General features: G+C 36.3%; 2 protein-coding genes and 1 long non-coding RNA gene across 5 annotated transcripts; all 3 read right to left on the bottom strand.

The window, feature by feature from the left end:
- Positions 1–4526: 4526 nt before the first annotated feature.
- Positions 4527–6201, bottom strand: LOC111451081 (DEAD-box ATP-dependent RNA helicase 42-like). 3 transcript variants are annotated; one of them, XM_023091345.1, is made up of 2 exons: positions 4965–6201; positions 4527–4744 (listed from the first exon to the last, which is right to left on the bottom strand). In XM_023091345.1, exon 1 carries the CDS (start codon positions 6088–6090, stop codon positions 5083–5085), a length of 1008 nt encoding a protein of 335 aa, XP_022947113.1. In that variant the 5' UTR covers positions 6091–6201; the 3' UTR covers positions 4527–4744; positions 4965–5082. The 3 variants fall into 3 exon arrangements, with proteins under 3 accessions (XP_022947113.1, XP_022947114.1, XP_022947115.1); XM_023091346.1 differs by having other exon boundaries at positions 4527–4711; XM_023091347.1 differs by lacking the exon at positions 4527–4744 and having other exon boundaries at positions 4791–5182; positions 5225–6201.
- Positions 6202–6756: 555 nt separating this feature from the next.
- Positions 6757–16659, bottom strand: LOC111451079 (phototropin-1-like). The gene is made up of 21 exons (XM_023091343.1): positions 15845–16659; positions 15163–15345; positions 13659–13750; positions 12934–13249; positions 12152–12368; positions 11945–12015; positions 11754–11860; positions 11633–11682; positions 11022–11126; positions 10831–10890; positions 10663–10752; positions 9710–9786; positions 9369–9453; positions 9173–9253; positions 8961–9064; positions 8215–8371; positions 7995–8117; positions 7737–7788; positions 7526–7638; positions 7126–7266; positions 6757–7031 (listed from the first exon to the last, which is right to left on the bottom strand). Exons 1-21 carry the CDS (start codon positions 16555–16557, stop codon positions 6924–6926), a joined length of 3045 nt encoding a protein of 1014 aa, XP_022947111.1. The 5' UTR covers positions 16558–16659; the 3' UTR covers positions 6757–6923.
- A 2018-nt stretch (positions 16660–18677) lies between these two features.
- On the bottom strand, positions 18678–19699 carry LOC111451651. The gene is made up of 2 exons (XR_002712011.1): positions 19391–19699; positions 18678–19172 (listed from the first exon to the last, which is right to left on the bottom strand). It is a non-coding gene; the product is annotated as an uncharacterized LOC111451651 (long non-coding RNA).

Here is a 19699-nt window from a genome sequence, read left to right as displayed (position 1 = left end):
AAATTTAATCATTAAAAAAAAAAGAAAAAAAAAAGAGGTATTTTAGAATACCTTGGGCATATAAAACATCATACATTGCTTTGTTTCCACCTTTCCAACACCAAACAGATCGAACCCGTGACCTGTTGAAAAATTGAGCGTGCACTCAATTCCTTCACCAAGCCAACGAAGTACGAAGTGTTTTGGTGTTCTTTGCTTATTTTTTAAATAATATAATCTTTATTTTTTTAGTTTATAAGCAATTTTTTTTAATTGGACAAAATTTAAAATTTAAGTTTGTAAGCACTTTTTCGAAAATTATTTTCGTTATTATATCTTAATTTAAAAAAAAAACAGAATAATTTTAATTGCATAGCGATTTTATTAATTATTAATATAATTGTATTTCTTGCTACATAATTAGAGAATTTTCTTGTTAAAAAATCAATTAATAATAAAAATAAAAAATCCCTCTACAAATTTATACAAAAGTAAAGATTAAGTACCCATAAAATGGATGATTAGAACAAGCATTTTGATTTATTTAAATATATAAACTAAAATATATTAAGTTATGCTCATATTAAAATAAAACCCTTTAAAAATACCATTATCATTGAGTTGTGTCATATAATTACAATCCATAATTATTATATTGAAAATTTTGTTTAATTTCCAAAAAGGTATTTTAGAATACCTCAACCATAATCAGATAATAATATTAGGGTTTTGGTGGTTTGTCTGCACCTTTAGGAATCGAACCTGGGACTTCTTGGGGGACTGAAGTAGAGTGTTCTTTATCAGTTCACCCTCACAAAGCCAACAAGCCACGACCACGAAAGGTAATCTAAATCTGAGAGTTTTCTATTTAAATTTTAAAATATTTAATTAGTAACCTTATTTTTTAATAATAAAAATATTAATGTCATATTTGTAAGGAAAATGAAAATTATTTTGATTTTTAAAAATATCCAAGAAAAGGTATTTTGGAATACCTGGGCATAAATCATCATCCTATATTTATTTATTTATTTCCTTCTCAGTACCACACGACGGATCGAACCTGCGACATGGCGACCAACTGAGACACCTCTCAATTCCATCACCAAGCCAACAAGCCACGAGGAGCGTTGGTAACTTTCAGCTTATTTTTTAATTTATAAATAATAATTTTTTTATAATTTATATTCGACTAAATTAAAATTTTATGTTTGTAAACACTATTTGGAAAAGTTATTTTCAGATAATTTGTTAAATTTTTTTTTTTTATAAAAAAATGCCAAACTAGTTTTAATTGCACTGCAATTGTGTTTTTTTAATTAATTCAATTACTAAATATATATACATACGTCATTATTATTGAGTTGTGTCGTATATTTATTATTTATTAAAATATTTTCTTGAAATTTGACAATCTCCAAAAAGAAAAAAAAAAAAAGGTATTTTGGAATACCTGACATAAATCAGCAATATCTGTTTTCTGGGTTTCCCAATGGTTCTTTGCACCTTCATGAATCGAACCCGTGACCTTGCGCGGGGGAGAAACACCAGGTTCGCCCCCACAAAGCCAACAAGCCACAACCGTAGAAGGTTATATCTGTTGGACAGCTTTATTTAAATATGTTTAATGTTTCTTCAATCAAGGCTCGGGATTCGAACATCAAGTTCGAAATCAGTCCCCGGGATACAGTGGGCAAATAACTTGCATACTTCAACCCCAAATCCAATAAATCTTAGGTTAAAGTAGCCCCTAATATGTTTACTACCGAGGGGAAGGAGTATGACTCTCTATGAATTCCACACGTTGGATGTCTCGGTCATGCTTGTTCATGGTCACATGTCCATTGCAAACCCCTTTTTCGTGCTTTTATTTTAGATAGGTCTAGACCTTTACTATTTCATGTTATGTCAATACGGGAGTGTATGATTGACTATTCACCAAAATCATGTTTACACCCGTATTGAAGACATGATGTTTCTTTATTTGCTTATAATCATATAACATTGTTTTTTTTTGTTTTTTTCAAGCGTATTTCCTCGCTCACGTTTTCTAAAACATTTATTACAAACATGACCCAAGACCCGATCATATGCCGACGTTGTCTATGAAATCTAAATTTCTCACGGCAAACTTGTTCCTAGATTAGAACAAGTATCCCACAATCGTTGTCCCACTGCCACAAGATTGCGACCTAACACTATTTGAGGACAACATCTTCTGATCTTATTACTTAGCCTTGTGGAGGAAGTATGGACATCCAATACACGTGAACTTCCAGTTCTATTCCAGTGACAAAAAGATCACAGCTTCTCAATTTTTGAATCATTTTGAGACCCAAAGCTCTAATGTGAGAACTCACGTGGGTTAAAAAGGGGAATAAAGTAGGGGTGGAAACTTCTCTCTAATGTTTTAAAACGTTGTGGGTAAAGCTCGAAAGGAAAAACCCAAAGAAAATAAGGATCACTGTGTTCCAAATATTCCAATTCAACCTATTCCATGTTCTAAGGCAAAGAAAATTCTACAAGCATTCATTCTTCACTTACAAAATTGCAAAATTGTTATTATATCTTTAATTCTTCTTAAAGAAAATTTTTAATTATATAGATTAAATTTATAATTCAATTATTAAATATATTGTTTTATATAAAAAATTACTTTTTATTTTAAATATTATTATATAAATAAAAGGTATTTTGGAATACCTTGGCATTATACATCTTGAATTGTTTTTCTTCCTTTTCACTTCACCAAACGGATCGAACCTGTGACGTTGATGATAAACAAGGCCCACCTCATTTCCATCACCAAGCCAACATGCCGCGATCAGTTTTGGTAACTTATCGCTTACTTTTAAACTACTTAAAGTAAATATAAATTTTTTCAGCAAAATTGTTATTATATCTTAACTTTCTCTTCTCATTAATTTTAATTACACGCGGTTCTATTAATTACTTATTATTAATTATAAGTATTTTTTTATTTCTTAGAAAATAAATATTAGTATTTATTAAGTTTTTTTTTTTTTTTTTTTTTTACAGGTGATTATAAACAAATTAATAATCGAGTTATTCGTTTGAAATCTGACCAATCTCCAAAAAGGTATTTTAGAATACCTCAACATAAATCAGTCATTATAATTATTAGTGGAATTTGTTGATTCTTGGCACCTTTACAGATCGAACCTGTGACTTGCATGAGTAACACTAAGTTTGCTCCCACAAAGCCAACAAGCCACGACCTCGAAGGTTTAATTTAGTGGACAGCTTTTAAATCTCTAAAGTATTCAATTATTAATCTTATTTTTGTAGTCTTGTAAACAAGCTTATTTTTAACTTGTATTCAATTAAATTACTGCTGAAAACAAACACATTTGGAAACAATTATAATTTACAGTATGTTTGTAATGATTCTAGAATAATTTTAAATGATTAAAAGTGTTTTCTTTTTACAGAAATATCTTTATCAAATATACATTATTAAAAATAAACAATTTCAATGAAAACATTCATAAGAGGATTGTAATTTCATTTTATAAAAAAAGATAAATATTGAAGTGTTAAATAACCCAATCAATGTTAAATGTTTTAACATATTTGTAATCAATACACTATATTAGAAAGTGTTGGCTTATACAGATTCATAGAAGCTGTAATTAGAGCCAAAAAAGACTGTCTTCTTGGAATAATCAACACATTGCTTAATGACGATTTGTTCTTCGCCCTCGCAAGCCACAAACGATGCTAATTATCAGAAGCCATTCGAGAAAGTTTGAAATTTATGAGCGATTCTTCTGTTTCTTCGATCAAGGCCCAGGATTCGAACGTTAAGTTCGCAATCAGTCTTGAGGGTGATACAGGAGGCAAAGAACTTGCATACTTCAAACCCAAATCCCCTAAATCTTGGGAAAGTAGGAGTATGATCCTGTATGGATTATGAACACTTCAAAGCAGATATTCCTTCCCTAATAGGTTTACCGAGGGAAGGAGTATGGATCCTATATGGATTTGAGGAATTGAATATGAACACTTCAAAGCAAACTCCAATATGTTCACTGAGGGAATAGGTCACAGCTTCTACTCCATCTCAAACGTCAAAATGTTATTTCATTTGCACCCATAGCACCATTCGCCTTGTGGTGGAGGAAGTATGGACATCCAATAGACTACATGAACTTCCAGTTCTATTCCTATGACAAAAGGACGGACTGCCGTTTATCAGTTTTTGAATCATTTTGAGACCTAAAGCTTCCTAACATAGGCGTTTTAAAATTTTGAAGGGAAGCCTAAAAGGGAAAGCCCAAATGAGACAATATCTACTCGCGGTAGGGCTTGGGCTGTTACATCTAATTAACAAAGCGGTGAAAGTTCTAGGTGAAAGTTCTAGCAAGCTTTGCTACAGATGGGCACCACTAGATAAAGGCTTCTTTTAAGGCATGCAATACCCTTCTCAAAGGAGGGGCAGCAGACACTCCATGGTATACTTGTTGGTCCAAGATCGATGACTCAAAGAACAACAGTTTTCATAATGAGATACAAGCACAAAACCATTTGGGCAATGCAGGCTGATCCATCTCTGGATCGAATAGGAATACATTAGCTTTTATCATTAACTCAAAACAATGTTCATAACAGCTGAGAGTTACCTGATGCAATGCTATAAATATGCATCAAATCATGTACCTTCTACATTTCCTTCGCATATAGCAGCTGCCTTCCACGCAGTTGTTGTTTGCTTCTTGCAATAAACACATCGGAGATCAATGGGCTCCTCATTGAAACAAAAACATAAGTACCCACAACAGACATGGAAAAACAATCAAGAACATGGAAAGCTTTCATTAATCAAATAGCTCAGAAAATCAATGACAAACTAAACCGAAGGCCAGAAGGGTGAACTCAAATTTTCATAAGCTTCCTAAATTGATAGATAAAATTGGTATAAGTAATCAAAATAGAACGATGATATGAAGCATCAAAACTATTACCATTGATAGCAATTAGTAAACAGACTTTCCAATAAGCTGTGAGCACATGGGATCTTCCAATACAGAGACTTCATCAACTCCTAACAAATAATGAGTTACAAGTTCATCCTTGCTTGTCTCATGACTTTCTTTTCCTTCTCTTTGTACCCTGCTGCTCCTCTGAACCATCATCTACCCCTTCTTCCAAGTCTCCATTTTTCCTCTTCTTACTTTCTTTCCTTTTCAGTTCTTGGCAATCCGAAACTGGCATTTTCTCTTTCTCTATAGCCCCACCACCGTTATTTTGAAGATCGTCATCATCTTCTTCCCTGTTCTTCTTCTTCTTCTTCTTCTTCTTCTTATCCTTAGTCGACAGCTCCACAAGACCTGTTTCATCATCATTGTCCTTCTTTGTCCTCTTTTCATCCCCCAAATTATTCTTGTCCTTATGCTTCTTTCTATCTTTTCCCCTTCCTACATTGTTCTCAATGAAATCTTCAGTAGCTTCAGTCTCGCCATTATTAGCACTAGTTTGCGATTTACCGTAACTTTGCCCGACTTCAGCATCACGTTCATCTTCTCCATCCTTGCTCTTTTTCTTGTGCTTTTTTTTCTTCTTCTCAATTCCTACAACGCTCTCATCTCTATCGCTTGATTTCACATCGACCTCGACTCTTCGGCTAGGTTTTTCTTCAATTTCAGTCTTCAATTCGTCGCTCCTTCTCTTTCCATCTTCACCCACTACATCCTCAAAATCACCATTCCCACCGCTTGCCATTGCTGTTTTCCCATCCTGCTCGTTCTCATTCCGATCCCTACTCTCCCGCCGCTTCTTCCCGCTTTTGCTCTCATTTACAGAAGATTTGATCCTCTCACCGTTTTCGATCCGATGTGAACTATCTACAGCAGCCTCTAAACCACTTGAAACCTCGAATCCGTGATGTCGGGGATTCCGATCGGACCGCGAAGACTTGAGGTCCTTATGAAGCTGCTTTAACTCGTTGAAGGAGGCAGAGGCGCGTCTCAGGTAGGCACAGAGCGCTTTCGAAGCGCCATTATCGACGGAGAGAAAGGAGGAGAGAGTGGACGCCGCTTTGGAAAGGGAGATTGGCTTCGAAGAAACCACATTTCCTGTGATCGTCTTCATCGCCCTCTCACACTAACGATTTTAGGGTTTAAGGAAGAATTTATCGGTCCCCTTGTCAGGTTGGGAAACCAAAAAACACACCGCCGAATTTTAGGGTTTTAAAGGGAAATAAATAAATAAATACTTATATAAAATAGGTAAAATATATGGAAATTTTTAATTTATATATCAATTAATTTTTTTTAAAAAATTAAATTTGGAAGAATTCTATTGGGCAGAAAATTGAAAAATCTTTTAAAAAATCTTTTAAGTGATATTTAAATATATTCTAATATAAATTTAACTATTTTGAATGTTAAATGTATTTTTATTTAAGATATAAATATATATTAATTATTTTAATATTTATTATATCAAATATAATAATTATATTTTTCTCATTTAATAATATACCAAATATTTATTTTAACATTTTAATTTAAATATATTTTTCAACTCGTTTGGTATAGTTTTAAATAAATTTAGGTTTAAATTCTAAAAAAAATACTCTTAACTTTATCCTTTATTTAAAAAATACGGACATTCTTTCAAAAATTACAATATTATCCTTAGGTTTCATTAAATTCTCTCGTGTTTTATACAGAAATTACACCTATTTTCATAAATTCTCAAAATAAAAACAAAAATTTAAAAATATTTTTTAAAATTTTCTTGACTATATTATTTAAGAAAGCAGAGCTAAGAGATTATTTAGCCAATCACCACCACCTTACAATATTCTTATTACATTGGGTAGAGATTAAATAAACACTAAACAAGCTTTCAATATTTAAAGCTGTGAAGCCTAAAAGAATTTGACATTCTAAACCAATCAAACAAAGAAAGGGAACTTGTCAGAAAACACTGAGTTCAACATCTTTTCCATCAAAATCTGATGCCTTATTACCTTCTTTTTCGGCATCGGTGGTCGGGAAGAGAGGCGCTTCGAGCTCGGGAGGTTTCTGAAATGTAACCCGACATGTTAGGAAATGGAAGCTTCTCATGAGCATGAGCAGAAAATAAAGCTCTCTTGAGATTAAGTTTGTAGTAGTTTACCATGCAGCGAACGAGCGCCCAATTGATGCCTCGGAAGAACGGATGTCGTTTGATTTCATTAGCTCCTTGTTGAGAACCCAATCGAGTTTTGGGATCTCTTTGCAATAATCTGAAGATTAATTGCTTTGCATTGAGACTTGCCTGAAACGCAACGTTTGAAAGTTTTCACATTATAGATTTGTATATGTCATCAGAAAGATCATGCGTTTTTAAGTAAGGAATGTTATCTGCATTAGTATGATACCTTTCAGAGAAATCAAAAGTAACATCACAAGAGCTTATATTCAAAGTACATAATATCATATCATTATAGAGGTTCGTGGTTTCCTAATATCGAACATCAAAACTTTGAAACTTGTTATAAATCTACTAATATTTTGCTCGGATCAAAAGTCTTTACCGATATACTTTTGGGAAATTTAAGATCCTTATGAAGAACGTTGGCAAAAGTCTTTTGCCTCGTCTTCCCCCTAAAGGGTGTGTATCCATAGAGCATCTCATATAGGAGGACACCTAAATTTTTAAACCATCCAAGAACATATATAAGCAATCAAAATCAAAATATAATCCTCAAAACATTTTCAATCAGATAAGAGCATCATGAAAATTACCCAAAGCCCACCAGTCCACTGCACTAGTATGGCCAGCCCCAGTGATGATTTCCTACAAAATTAGACCTCGATGATAACAATGACGTTGAACTTCACTGATTACACAACATATAAAGGAACAAAGATTCTCAGTGTTCAAATCATACACTCTAATATAGTGAAGACGAACAAATTTTAAAGTCCAAATATTTGTTATTTCGAGTCGTAGTTTGATTTTCTTATTTTAGATATGGAAAAGTATTTGCAAGTAGTACAAACCGGTGCTATGTACTCTTCAGTGCCGACGAATGAGTTCGATGCTCGCATAGGTTCAGCTATAAAGATCGGAGTCTGTTGAGATCTTGAGCGTTTTTTCTTCTCATTCGTCGTTGGAAACAAAAGCTGCAGATGACAGAATTCACATCAAGAGAATTTCTATAGCCAAAATGACTGATGATGAAAAATGGTTCCTAAATTATATCACAAGTATTTGGGAAACCTGAGGTTTGGAAGCAGTCAAACATGACAAGTCAAAATCCGTCAACGTCACGTGTCCGTCTCCCCGGAGTAGAACATTCTCAGGCTTCAGATCTCTGTAAATTATCCCTTGACAATGAAGATACTCTAATGCAATGAGAACTTCAGCAGCATAAAACCTACATCCATCCACATTCACCGCACGTTACTAAGGCTCCGTTTCATAACCATTTCGTTTTTATCTTTGTGTTCAAAGTGTGGCTTGAGACAATGCAAAGAAACACGTAGAAGGAAGTAGTATTTATAAGCGAAGATGTCTAAAACAGAGAATAAAAACAAAATGGTTATCAGATCGGGCCTAAAAGATTCTCAAGTTTACATTAGCCAATTGCTAGAAAGATCCAACTTTGGTTCATGAATAAAGCGTTAGAATGTCAAAGTGAGATCCCTCGTCAATTGGAGAGAGGAACGAGTGTCAGCGAGGACACTGGGCATACAAAGAGGGTGGATTGTAAGATCCCACATCGGTTGGAGAGGGGAACGAGTACCAACGAGGACACTGAACCTCGAAGGGGGTGGATTGTGAGATCCTACATCGGTTTAGGAGGAGAACGAAGCATTTTCTATAAGAGTGTGGAAACCTCTCCCTAGCAGACGCATTTTAAAAACTTTGAAGGGAAGTCCGAAAAAGAAAGCTCAAAGATGACAATATCTACTGGCAGAGGGTTTGAGCTTGGATTATTATAGTCAAGCTTTGGTTTAGTTTACCTTATAGCATCTTCCTTTAAAACCTTTCTAGGTTGTCTCTCCAAAAGCAGAAAGAGTTCTCCACCAGGGCAGTAATCAGTTATAAGACAAACATGTGTTTTTGTCTGAAAAACAAAGAATAAGTCAACAGTCTGTGTCGTTTTAACAGCTGAAAGAAGTTGTTGTGTTCTGCCCACTGTCGACAATGTCGAAAATGTCGGTAACTTTCTAACCTGAAATGAAGCATATAACGCAGGAAGAAAAGGATGATCCAACTTGTCGAGTATTTCCCTCTCGGCGCAAGCTCTATGCACCTGTACAGCAAAACAGAACAGAGTTTTTTCCAAGACAAAGTAGAAGAAATTCATAGCCAAAGTTATAAATACTTTGCTTATCAAATGAAGCATTAAAAGAGAGATTTTTCAAAACCTTGTTGCGGTTAAGCATAACACCCTTGTCCATTGCCTTCATGGCAAAATACTGATCAGTCCCACACAGTTCTACTAAATGCACACTGCAGCCGACAATGTAAACAAATGATATAGTGATTCGTGGTCGCTTATTGATAAATATTGTAACAGCTTAAGCTCATTGTTAGTAGATATTGTCCGTTTGAGTCCGTTACGTATCGCAGTCAACCTCATGGTTTTAAAACGCGTCTACTAGGGAGAGGTTTCCACACCCTTATAAGAAATGTTTCGTTCCCTTCTCCAACCAATATGGGATCTCACAAATATATACTAAACCAACGTGATAGAAACAACACAAACCTGCCAGTATCACCTGATCCCAAAGGTTTAACCGGCTTGAAATGTTTCAGTCCTATCTGTTCTCCACTGTCTAAAATCTGTACCATAAGAGGATAACTAACATTAGTCAACGAAAATGACAATAGCGAAAATTCAAGAACAGATTATGCAATGAGCCCCGTAGAGAAATCACAAGCATATGTACATATATTGCCTAAAAATTTGTGTAAATCTAGGAACGGGAAGACGTGATTCCACAAACACTACATCCGAGTTACAATTATTTGTGAGAATCTGGTCTTAGAAACCACGACTCTCCACAATGGTGTGATATTATTCACTTTAAGTATAAGCTCTCGTGGCTATGCTTTTGGTTTCCCAAAAGGCATCCTATGAATGGAGATAGTATTCCTTACCTATAAACTCATGATCAACTTCTTAATTAGCCAATGTGGGACTCCTCTCCCAACAATCCTCCCCTCGAACAAAGTACACCATCCTACCTCCCTTGAGGCCTATGGAGCCCTCGAACAGCCTCCCCTTAATCAAGGCTCGACTTCTTCTATGGAACCCTCAAACAAAATACACCATTTGTTCGACACTTGAGTCACTTTTGACTACACCTTCTAGACTCACAACTTCTTTGTTTGACATTTGAGGTTTCTATTGACATGGTTAAGTTAAGAGCATAGCTCTGATACCATGTTAGAAACTACAACTCTCCACAATGGTATGATATTGTCCATTTTGAGCATAAGCTCTCATGGCTTTGCTTTTGGTTTCCGCAAAAGGCCTCATACCAGTGGAGATAGTATTCCTTACTTATAAGTCCATGATCAACTCCTTAATTAGCCGACGTGGGACTCCTCTCCCAACAATCCTCAAGATCTGATTGCAAGACAGCTCGAACTATTTACGATCCAACGGTAAAAATTCAAATTCAGGCAAAGAGGTGAAAATAAACTAAACATTACCTTCTGGAAAGCTTTCCAAGAAGCACTATCCTTTCTGTGAGGTTTTGGTTTGACCACTTTAGAATGATTTGCCCATAAATCTTCTGGTGTCTGTAGGTTGCAGAGATTTCTTGTCAGAAACTGAAACTTCAAATTGTTTCAAGAGATGTATACATGGATTTCACGTACCAAATTGGCATCGGGAAGTTCTCTAGCCGCCGTATCAATATTTTCAGCAGTTTCTTTTACCTGGCCAGTGGACAATCAGTAAACAAGTCACAAGACCGTGAAATGCAGAAGAACCCTTCCAACAACACTCTTAGTTAAATGAAATACATGTCATTCTTTAGCATTTTTCTTGTGCAAAATTAACATCTGACCAATTTTTCGCCCTCTTTTGCAGTAGTTTCCGATATGCAATTGCTTAGCGGTTCGACGTGCTGACTCCCGTCAAGTTGTACTCCAATAAAATACTGGACTTCCCCCTGTTTGCACAAGAAAGTACTTTCCTTTTCAGCTCAAAAGTACAGTCATGTTAGTCACATAAATAAATAAATAAAAATTACGTTCTACTCCCTAACTGATATGGGATCTCACAATCCACACCCTTCAAGGTTCAGTGTCCTCGATGGCACTAGTTCCACTCTCCAATCGATGTGGAACCCCCCAATCCACCCCCTTTGGAATGCAGTGTTCTTGCTGGCACACGTGTCCTTTCGGGTTTAGCCTCCTCGCTGGCACATCGCCCGGTGTCTAGATCTGATACCATTTTGTAACAGTCCAAGCTCACCTTTAACCGATATTGTCCTCTTTGGGTTTTTCCTTTCAAGCTTCCCCTCAAAGTTTTTAAAACGTGCCTGCTAGGGAGAGGTTTCCACACCCTCATAAAGGATGTCTCGTTCTCCTCCCCAACCGATGTGGGATCTCACACTCATCCATATAATACGAGATATCAAAAGTTAAACAAGTTAATGTCTTCAGAAACGAGTACCTTCTGGTCACGCATAGGTTGTAGATGAAACAGATTCCAAAACTTCTTACCTGAATTGAGATTAAATAAGAAAAAGAAGTTCTAAATAACTTAAACAAACATCACAGGAATTCAAGCAGACCAGTTTTGGTGTAGTTAATAAGCTGCACTGTAACTTCAGTTTGGTTGTCAATTGCATCTCTTATTTTCTTGACAGTTGCTCGATCGGTTTCAGGACCTTGCAGGAACCTACAACATCCAGAATAGCAACAGATAGTGTAAAGCTAAAATTTGGAAGCAGGGTTTTGTGAAGAGGAAGAAGCTTGAACATGCCTGCAATTTCTTCCCAAGATTTCCTCTCTACTGTACTCAGTCAGCTCCAGGAAGCTATCAGAAGCAAATATCTGAAATGAATAATCAACATTAAACTCCTACTTTCGTTACATATGTGTTACTTAAGCCTAACCCTACCGATAGCAGATAGTGTTATCTGCTAGCGGTGGAGTTGGACTCGTAAGAATAGAAGTAAAAGAATCTTACAATGGGATTGTCGGGGAGTCTCGGATCAGTGATGACGAAGTTTTTCTCTATACGTTCGAGGGTGGTCGCTAAATCAATACCCTTCCTCATTTCCTTTTGTCTTACTTTGTCGTCTACACTATCTGGTCTCTCATCATCATCATCGCTCTCGTTATCATCCTCCGAACAATTTTCAATGTTGAAGCTTTCAGAATTTGATTGACTTTTCCTCACAAACCTTAATAATAAGAAGACATTATATGAGAAACTTTGAATTTAGTCCATAAAAAAAATAAAAAAAATAAAAAAAAAAAGCTGAAAATTATGTAGAATTTAAATAACGTATTAAATCACCCCTATAATTAATATTTCTAATTTTCATTTATTTTATATTTGTCTTCATATATTAATTGTACTCCACTTTTCACCTGAATCCGTACATATGAGAATTATTTTATTGTATTTAATTAATTTAAATAACCCAATATTTCAATTAATTCTACTGAGAAGAGAACTATATTACTTATATTAATAAGTTCATTTAAATTTATCTAATTAAAAAAATAACTGTAGTCGAGAATATTTTGTAAGAATCCAAATTCATCTTTGTTTATTGGGGCCAACATCTTAGATGGTACACTATTCCGTCGTTGGTGTCAATATCCTAGATGGTACACTATCAAGTCTCCGTATGATATCATTGGAATATTTTTGGTTCTTTGCAAAAAAAAAAAAATTTAAATGTGTGATTATAATAATATATATTATATTTACCTAAAAAAATAAAGAAAAAGAAATCGTACCCTATAAATGAACGACGGCTATACATTTTGGGTTTCGTCTCCGGCAGCTCATTGATACGCTCCATCGACCTTCTACGTCGTCCAGTTGAAGCTGCTGCACTCTCTGACTTTCGCCTAACCATAGCAGCTTCAAGTCTATATGTCTCATCTCCGCCGTCGCCTCCGCCGCCACCGCCGCCGGATTTTCTTACTGACCGGCGGTTCATAGATTCACTTAGAGCCCGTGGCCTAGATTCACTTACAGACACAGACCCAGGCATTTTCACCGCCTGCACAAGCTCCGTTACCGAACTGGTAGCCATATCCTTTTGACGGGCTGCAATGAAATTACCCAAATTGTATCTCAAAATTACCCAAAATTTACAGCAACCAATCCGACCCAAATTCATATTTTACACATTAATTTTTTTTTAACAGCCAAATATATTTGTGACAAATGGATATTACATGTTCATGGAAAATATCAACAGAAGTTGGAAGCTTCCATGGTGGGTTAAATTTCTCTCTTAATTGGGATAGAAACAAAAGTTTTATAAGTTTCAGATTCAAACAGTAAAAATTCATCTTCTTCTAATAAAAAGTTCATTTATTTATCTCTTCCAGACATATTTGCACAATGGGCTACCAATAACATCAAATTAAATTAGATGGTTCCAGGCTTTTGAATCGTGGGGTCCCAAAAGAAATCATGAATGCGACAAAGAACGAAGGAGAAGCAATAATACCATCATAACGAATCAACGATTCTGGCAAGCCATTAGGACGAACCATCTTATCTTTGAATCCCTCTGTGTGTTTGCTCACCTCTACTTGCATTCTGTCACATCCAGACTTAAAAATTATTAGATTAAGAACTTATTAGACACGAAAGTGAACGTACGCTCGACCAAGAGGTTCGAGCTAAAAACGACCATAAAATCACTTAACCAACATTCTTCTTCCATCATAAATCACAGTCCATCAAAGATCAGAGGGTGAAGATTTCATCAGAGAAACAAAGACCCACATTCTATCACAATCAGCCATTGAATCAGTAGGGAAAGTGACAAAGACAAGCACTCCAGTGGGCAAGACAATTAAAAGAAAAGTTGGTTGAAATTTATGGTTGGCATCATGTGATATGTTTTTGTAAGTTGTAGCACAGATCATATTCTTTCATTAAAACTGCTTGAATTTGGCATTCCCATATGCTATAATCTTCCCTTCCTCAGACATAGATCTTACCCACACTGCCCCCTCCTTAATTCATGGCTTTGGAATTATTTTCCCATAATTGAGTTCATTTCTCCCTCTCCGTAAACACACTCCCGTGACTTCATATCTGCATCACGTCCTACCAACGATAGCTATGTGACATCAAAAGCATCTCAATTTTCATCTTCCTGTTTTCATTACGATCACAACTTACATGCGTACGACATGACCTATATCAATTCGAAAGCTTTCTTTTACGATATCCAAGCCATCTTGTATGCACCTCGACTATTCTCACGAGAATGTAAAGACATCTAAACTTGCTGTTCGTCTTAATTAATAAAACACTACATATCACAATCTACATGGGTACGATAGGACCTATATAACTTCAAAAGCTTTCTTTTACAAGTCAGTTTGTATGCACCTCGACTATTCTCACGAGACTTTAAAGAGATCTAAATTTGTCGTTCGTCTTAATTAACGATATACTACATATAGCAACCTACATGGTACGACACGACCTATATGACTTCGAAAGCTTTCTTTTACGATACCCGTCAGTATTCAAGTCAGCTTGTATGCACCTCGACTATTCTCACGAGACTTTAAAGACGTCTAAATTTGATGTTCGTCTTAATTAACAAAATACTACATATCACAACCTACATGGTATGACACGACCTATATGACTTCGAAAGCTTTCTTTTACAGCATCCGTCACTATTCAAGCACACTTGTATGCACCCCGACTATTCTCATGAGACATTAAAGACATCTAAATTTTCGACTTAATTAACAAAATAATACAGTAATCGGAGTTCATGGCTTCAAAGGCATCTAAATTTACTAGCAGTTGGACCAGTGTTATCAGCACAGAACAAACTCATTCGTGAAATCAAGGAAAAGCTCTAAATCAAAGACTAGACAGGAAGAGAATGCAGTGAATTGAAAGGAAAAGACGAAGAAAAAAACTGCAGAATTTCAAGGGGACCAATTGAAAACACTAAAGAAACAGAGAAATAAAGAACTGACCCAATGAATTTGAGAACCTTGCCGTCATCATCTTTGATAGGTGAAATAGTAAGCAAATTCCAAAACGGGGTCCCATCTTTCTTGTAATTCAACAACCTCCCACAGTAACTTGTCCCAGCTTGTAAAGCCTCTCGAATCTTGGCCACATCTTCTGGGTCTGTATCTGCACCCTGCAAAAATCGACTGCAAAAGCCACTCCAATTTAATCCCCACGGTTAAGAACGAACTGGGATTTGTTTTTAAGAGTTTCTATCACCGACAGATTCTTCAATAAGAAACGTAATATGAATTATCTAAGAAAATATGCTGTTCTTATGAAATCTCATTCTCCAAGTTCAAGTTCTAGCCAGAATTTTGAACAGCTCTTCAATAATTTAGTACTTCTCTTCCTCAAACTGTCAATTTCTTTCTTCAATCATTATGTTTCCGTTCGCTACTTGAAATTGAAGATAGTTCAGAACTCGAAACTGTTAATAAACGATGAATTCAAATATAGACGTATAGAAATTCGCTTGCTGCTTCTGCGATTTGAAATTGAAGCTTATTAAGAATTCCGTAAAAGGATGAATTCAACCATATAAATCGTTTCTGAAATAATGTCGCGTAGAATTTTTGTAATATTTAAAGTTGAAATTAGAATTGAAACAGAAAAAATTGGGGGAAATGGCTTGAAGAAACTCACCAATTTCTTCCGATAACTTCCTTGGATGTATAGCCAGTCATCTTGAAGAATCCAGCACTGGCGTACATAATCGGATAATCAGGTTTCGTAGCATCAGAAACCACAAATGTTTGCTGAAATGTCGACAGAGCGTCTTTCAAATCCTCAGAGACTCTCGGAAACCCTCTTTCTCTTCCCACATCGTCCGACATGTCGCCCGAACTCCGCCCCGAGTTATTCGAAGTTCTTCTCGAATTCTCCAGTTTGTTAATCGGTTCATCGCCGCCGGAAGTTCGAACTCCAACGCCCTGCGGTTTTCCAGTTTCCGTATCGGTTTTCAGTACCAATCCCCACTCGGCAGCACGTAAGGTGGCAGAGTCTACTTCGCCCGCTGATTTCGGCGGCGATTTGTCGCTGAGAATCGCCGAGATAGTCTTCTGAGCTTGTGGCGAGTTGGATTGTGGTGAAGCATTCGAATCCTTGAAGGCCATCCACGACGTGATATCCTCGCCGGTCTTACTGGTCGGAACGGCGGCGAGTCTAGTGGAGTCCGACTCCGCACTGCTACGTGGCTCCACCCAATTGGACCAGGTCGAGTTCGGCCGTGAAATGGAATTGATGGATCGCGACGTATAAGTGGCGGAGGGATTAAAAACCTCGAGCGATCCTCTCGAGTCCCGAGGAAATGGCGCGAGAGGCGACGACTTCGGCACCGGTTTTTCCAACGGCTCCATTAGCTCTCTGCATGAACATCTCAATATCAAAATATACAATTATATATATAATCATAAATTTCCTTACTTTCAAGCACTTCTGAATTATCCACTTCACTAAAAACACTAATTAATTAAACTAACTCACCCAAAAAAAAAAAACCCTTTTTAAATAATATAAATAAATAAATTCTTTAAAATATAATTTTTAATGTAAAGATAATTACAAAAGACACATTTAAAAAAAAAAAAAAAATCAAAATTTTCTTAGGTCCAATCTCGATATTATTGTTTTTACATTCCAGTCAATGTGATTTGATGGCTTTGGAGGGTAGTGAGGTCATTTCATTCGTCGCAAACTCGACTCTCCAGAAAATTGTAATATTGTCCACTTTGAGCGAATTTGATTTAGGCTTCCCCAAATTCACTCGCACCAAGTATTTCTTGATTATAAACTCATGATCATTCCTTAAATTAGCTGATATGGGACTTTTATCCAACACCTCTCCTCGAAGCGGGAGGCTCGACTCCTTTTTCTTTGTTCGACATTGAGTATTCTATTGACATGACTAAGTTTAGGGGCATGACTCTGATATCATGTTAGATGAACACGACTCTCCACAATAGTATGACATTGTTCACTTTGAACATAAGCTCTCGTGACTTTGCTTTAAACTTCTGACACATATATTTTGGAGAGTGGTATTGTAAAAATAAATTAAGTGGGTAATAGTCTAAGTCTAAAACATAATAATTAATATATATATATTAATAGGTATAACAAACCCAGAAATGAAAAACGTACAAAAAGACAAAAGAAATAACATTTTTTTTTTTTAATTCCAGCTAGGTCGATGTCTGTGAGGTTCAGAATTTTTGCTCTCGCGGTTGTCGGGGAAATAAAATTTAAACCAAAGTTTGTAATTTTATTTATTTTTTGGTTAATGAAGGTGTTGCGAAAAATAGGGAGACTGTGAGTCGTTGGGTCTGCCGACCAATTCATTGAGCACCCATTTGCCCTAATCTATCACCTTGTCCTGCTGTCGCCCCCTCTTTTTGGAGACTCCCCCCGCCACCTCTTTGCATCATTATATGATTATATGTTCAATGTCTGAGTCATACTTGTTTAGGACGTGTTGTCTATGGCTACATACCAGTTCCAAACACCTCTTACATACCCGTTCGAGTCAATACGGGGTGTATGACTAGTCACCAAACACCTCTGAATTTCTCACAACTAATTTGTTTACTGGGTTAGAACAAGTGTTACACGGTCAGTGTTCCGTTGTCACAAGAGTGCAATTCTGAGACCTGAAACTATCCAACAAATCAGAAGAAAGGCCCGAAGACAATCAAACGAACTAAATTGTTGAAACATTTAAAAACCAGTGTAGCATAAGGATCAAAACAATAAAATTGGAGGTTTGGAAGAGGATCATTGTCCCATCTCTATTAGAAAAACAGGATTTGGTATCATATTCCATGTGGAGACACAAATGACTAAAGAATCAAATGAAAATTACAATATTTTATCTTCAATTCCTTCATTATTGACACTTCGTTGTCCTAATAATAATGAACCCTCACATATTATTCACTCCACGCCATTTAGAATCTATTCCATTGAGTTCGAAATGAGAAAAATTATTTAAAGAGAAATTAGCCTAAACTTTTGTAATTATTTAAAGAAGAGTATGATTTGTTGATAGGGGAATGCCAATAATTGACCACAAAAAGTACTACACATCAATTACTTACAATACAACAATTTTAGAAAACATAGCCTCCCATCAAACCAACCATTATAATGCACCAAATTACAAGGAGAAAATGGTAATTTCCCAACCTCTTGCCTTCAAATACAGAATTAAAATGCACCAAATTTTGATTGTCCATTTCTATCAATTTCTACAATAAATCAAAATTAAAATTGGGGCAGTGTAATACCTAAAATGCCACTGGTGGGAGATCGAAGGAAGCCCCACATGTGGTAGGACCCACAGGCACGTGAAATTACCTTTAGCTTATCCAGTGTCACGGCCTTGAATGAGACGATGGGATGGCCGCAATGGGTAGTCACATCAAACGCCCTACTGCCTCCTAAACTTATTTTTTTATTTTTTATTTTTTATTTTTTTAAAAAAATGTGTTATGATTACTACACTAACCCTAAGGTTCCTCTTCATCAAGCCTAGATTCAAATATTTTTTAATAATAAAAAAATTGGTTGCGTTTAATTTTGGCCTGATATTGGTCCCGGCGATGACGTGGCATTGGTTGTTTGAGGTAAAGGTTTCTAAACAGTGAAAGAAAGGGCGATGGAATCACATGCCTCATGTGTAAATCACAAAATAGACTACTACTCTCTTAAATGGATTATGGGTACTTACTTTTTGGGCTGGGCTGGGCTGGGATGGGCCTGGCTCTCGTAGCCCAATACATTTCAATGGACCGGCCCAATTGACCTTGGTCGGTATCCGTGAGTCTCGAGCGCCGCTGCTGGTTAGATTCCGAGGACTCGAACCATGCCGGAATCCGAAGACGGCAAGTTCGACATTGTCGTTGTGCTTCGGCGCCTTCAGAAACTCGCTTGAATGAACTGCTCTAATTCCTTCCGTCCTTGATCTCTGAACTCACTGCGTTCGAAGAAAAAATATAAGCATAAATGTTAGCAAATCGATAAAGGAAAAGAAGAATGGAAGAGAAGAGCGTAGAAGGAGAATCAAGTAAAAGAAACTGTCAAATCACATTTGCAAGAGCCAGAAACCAATCGCCAAGAGATTCGATTCGATCCGATTGAAGAAATTACAGAAGAGATCAGAAACGGATTCTTGAAGTTCTTCGACAAATTTACCTGGATAAGGAGCAGAATCAAATGAATCGAATGAATCCACTTCTCAGCTAATTTTTTATGATCTCGCTTCCTTAAGGAGGAGCGAGGATCGGAAGTTTGAAGAAGATCGCAGTTGGAATCGTGCATTGATGTCCTTCCCGGAGAGCGGCTTCTTTGGGGCTCTTGCGTTGGGATGAAGAAGATTATGCTGCAATGATGGATAGTCGGTCGGACTCTGGACGAATTCAGAGATCTCTGCTAGGGTTAGGAGTTGGAGAAATTATGATGGAATTGCAAATGGGGCTGTGCCTCTGGTGATAGGCTCCATTC

The sequence above is a fragment of the Cucurbita moschata genome, unplaced genomic scaffold (assembly GCF_002738365.1).
Source record: "Cucurbita moschata cultivar Rifu unplaced genomic scaffold, Cmos_1.0 Cmo_Scf00013, whole genome shotgun sequence".
Taxonomy (NCBI): Eukaryota; Viridiplantae; Streptophyta; class Magnoliopsida; order Cucurbitales; family Cucurbitaceae; genus Cucurbita; species Cucurbita moschata.
This window is presented reverse-complemented; position numbering and strand designations above follow the sequence as displayed.

What these genes read in the sequence shown, in the direction of transcription:
- LOC111451079 (XM_023091343.1), bottom strand. Translation starts at nt 16,557, where the DNA reads ATGGAGCCGTTGGAAAAACCGGTGCCGAAGTCGTCGCCTCTCGCGCCA. An exon ending in ATCTTGGGAAGAAATTGCAG is followed by an intron (nt 11,861 to 11,944) that starts GCATGTTCAAGC and finishes TGGATGTTGTAG; the next exon opens with GTTCCTGCAAGGTCCTGAAA. An exon ending in GGGCGCTCGTTCGCTGCATG is followed by an intron (nt 7,032 to 7,125) that starts GTAAACTACTAC and finishes GTTACATTTCAG; the next exon opens with AAACCTCCCGAGCTCGAAGC.
- LOC111451081 (XM_023091345.1), bottom strand. Translation starts at nt 6,090, where the DNA reads ATGAAGACGATCACAGGAAATGTGGTTTCTTCGAAGCCAATCTCCCTT.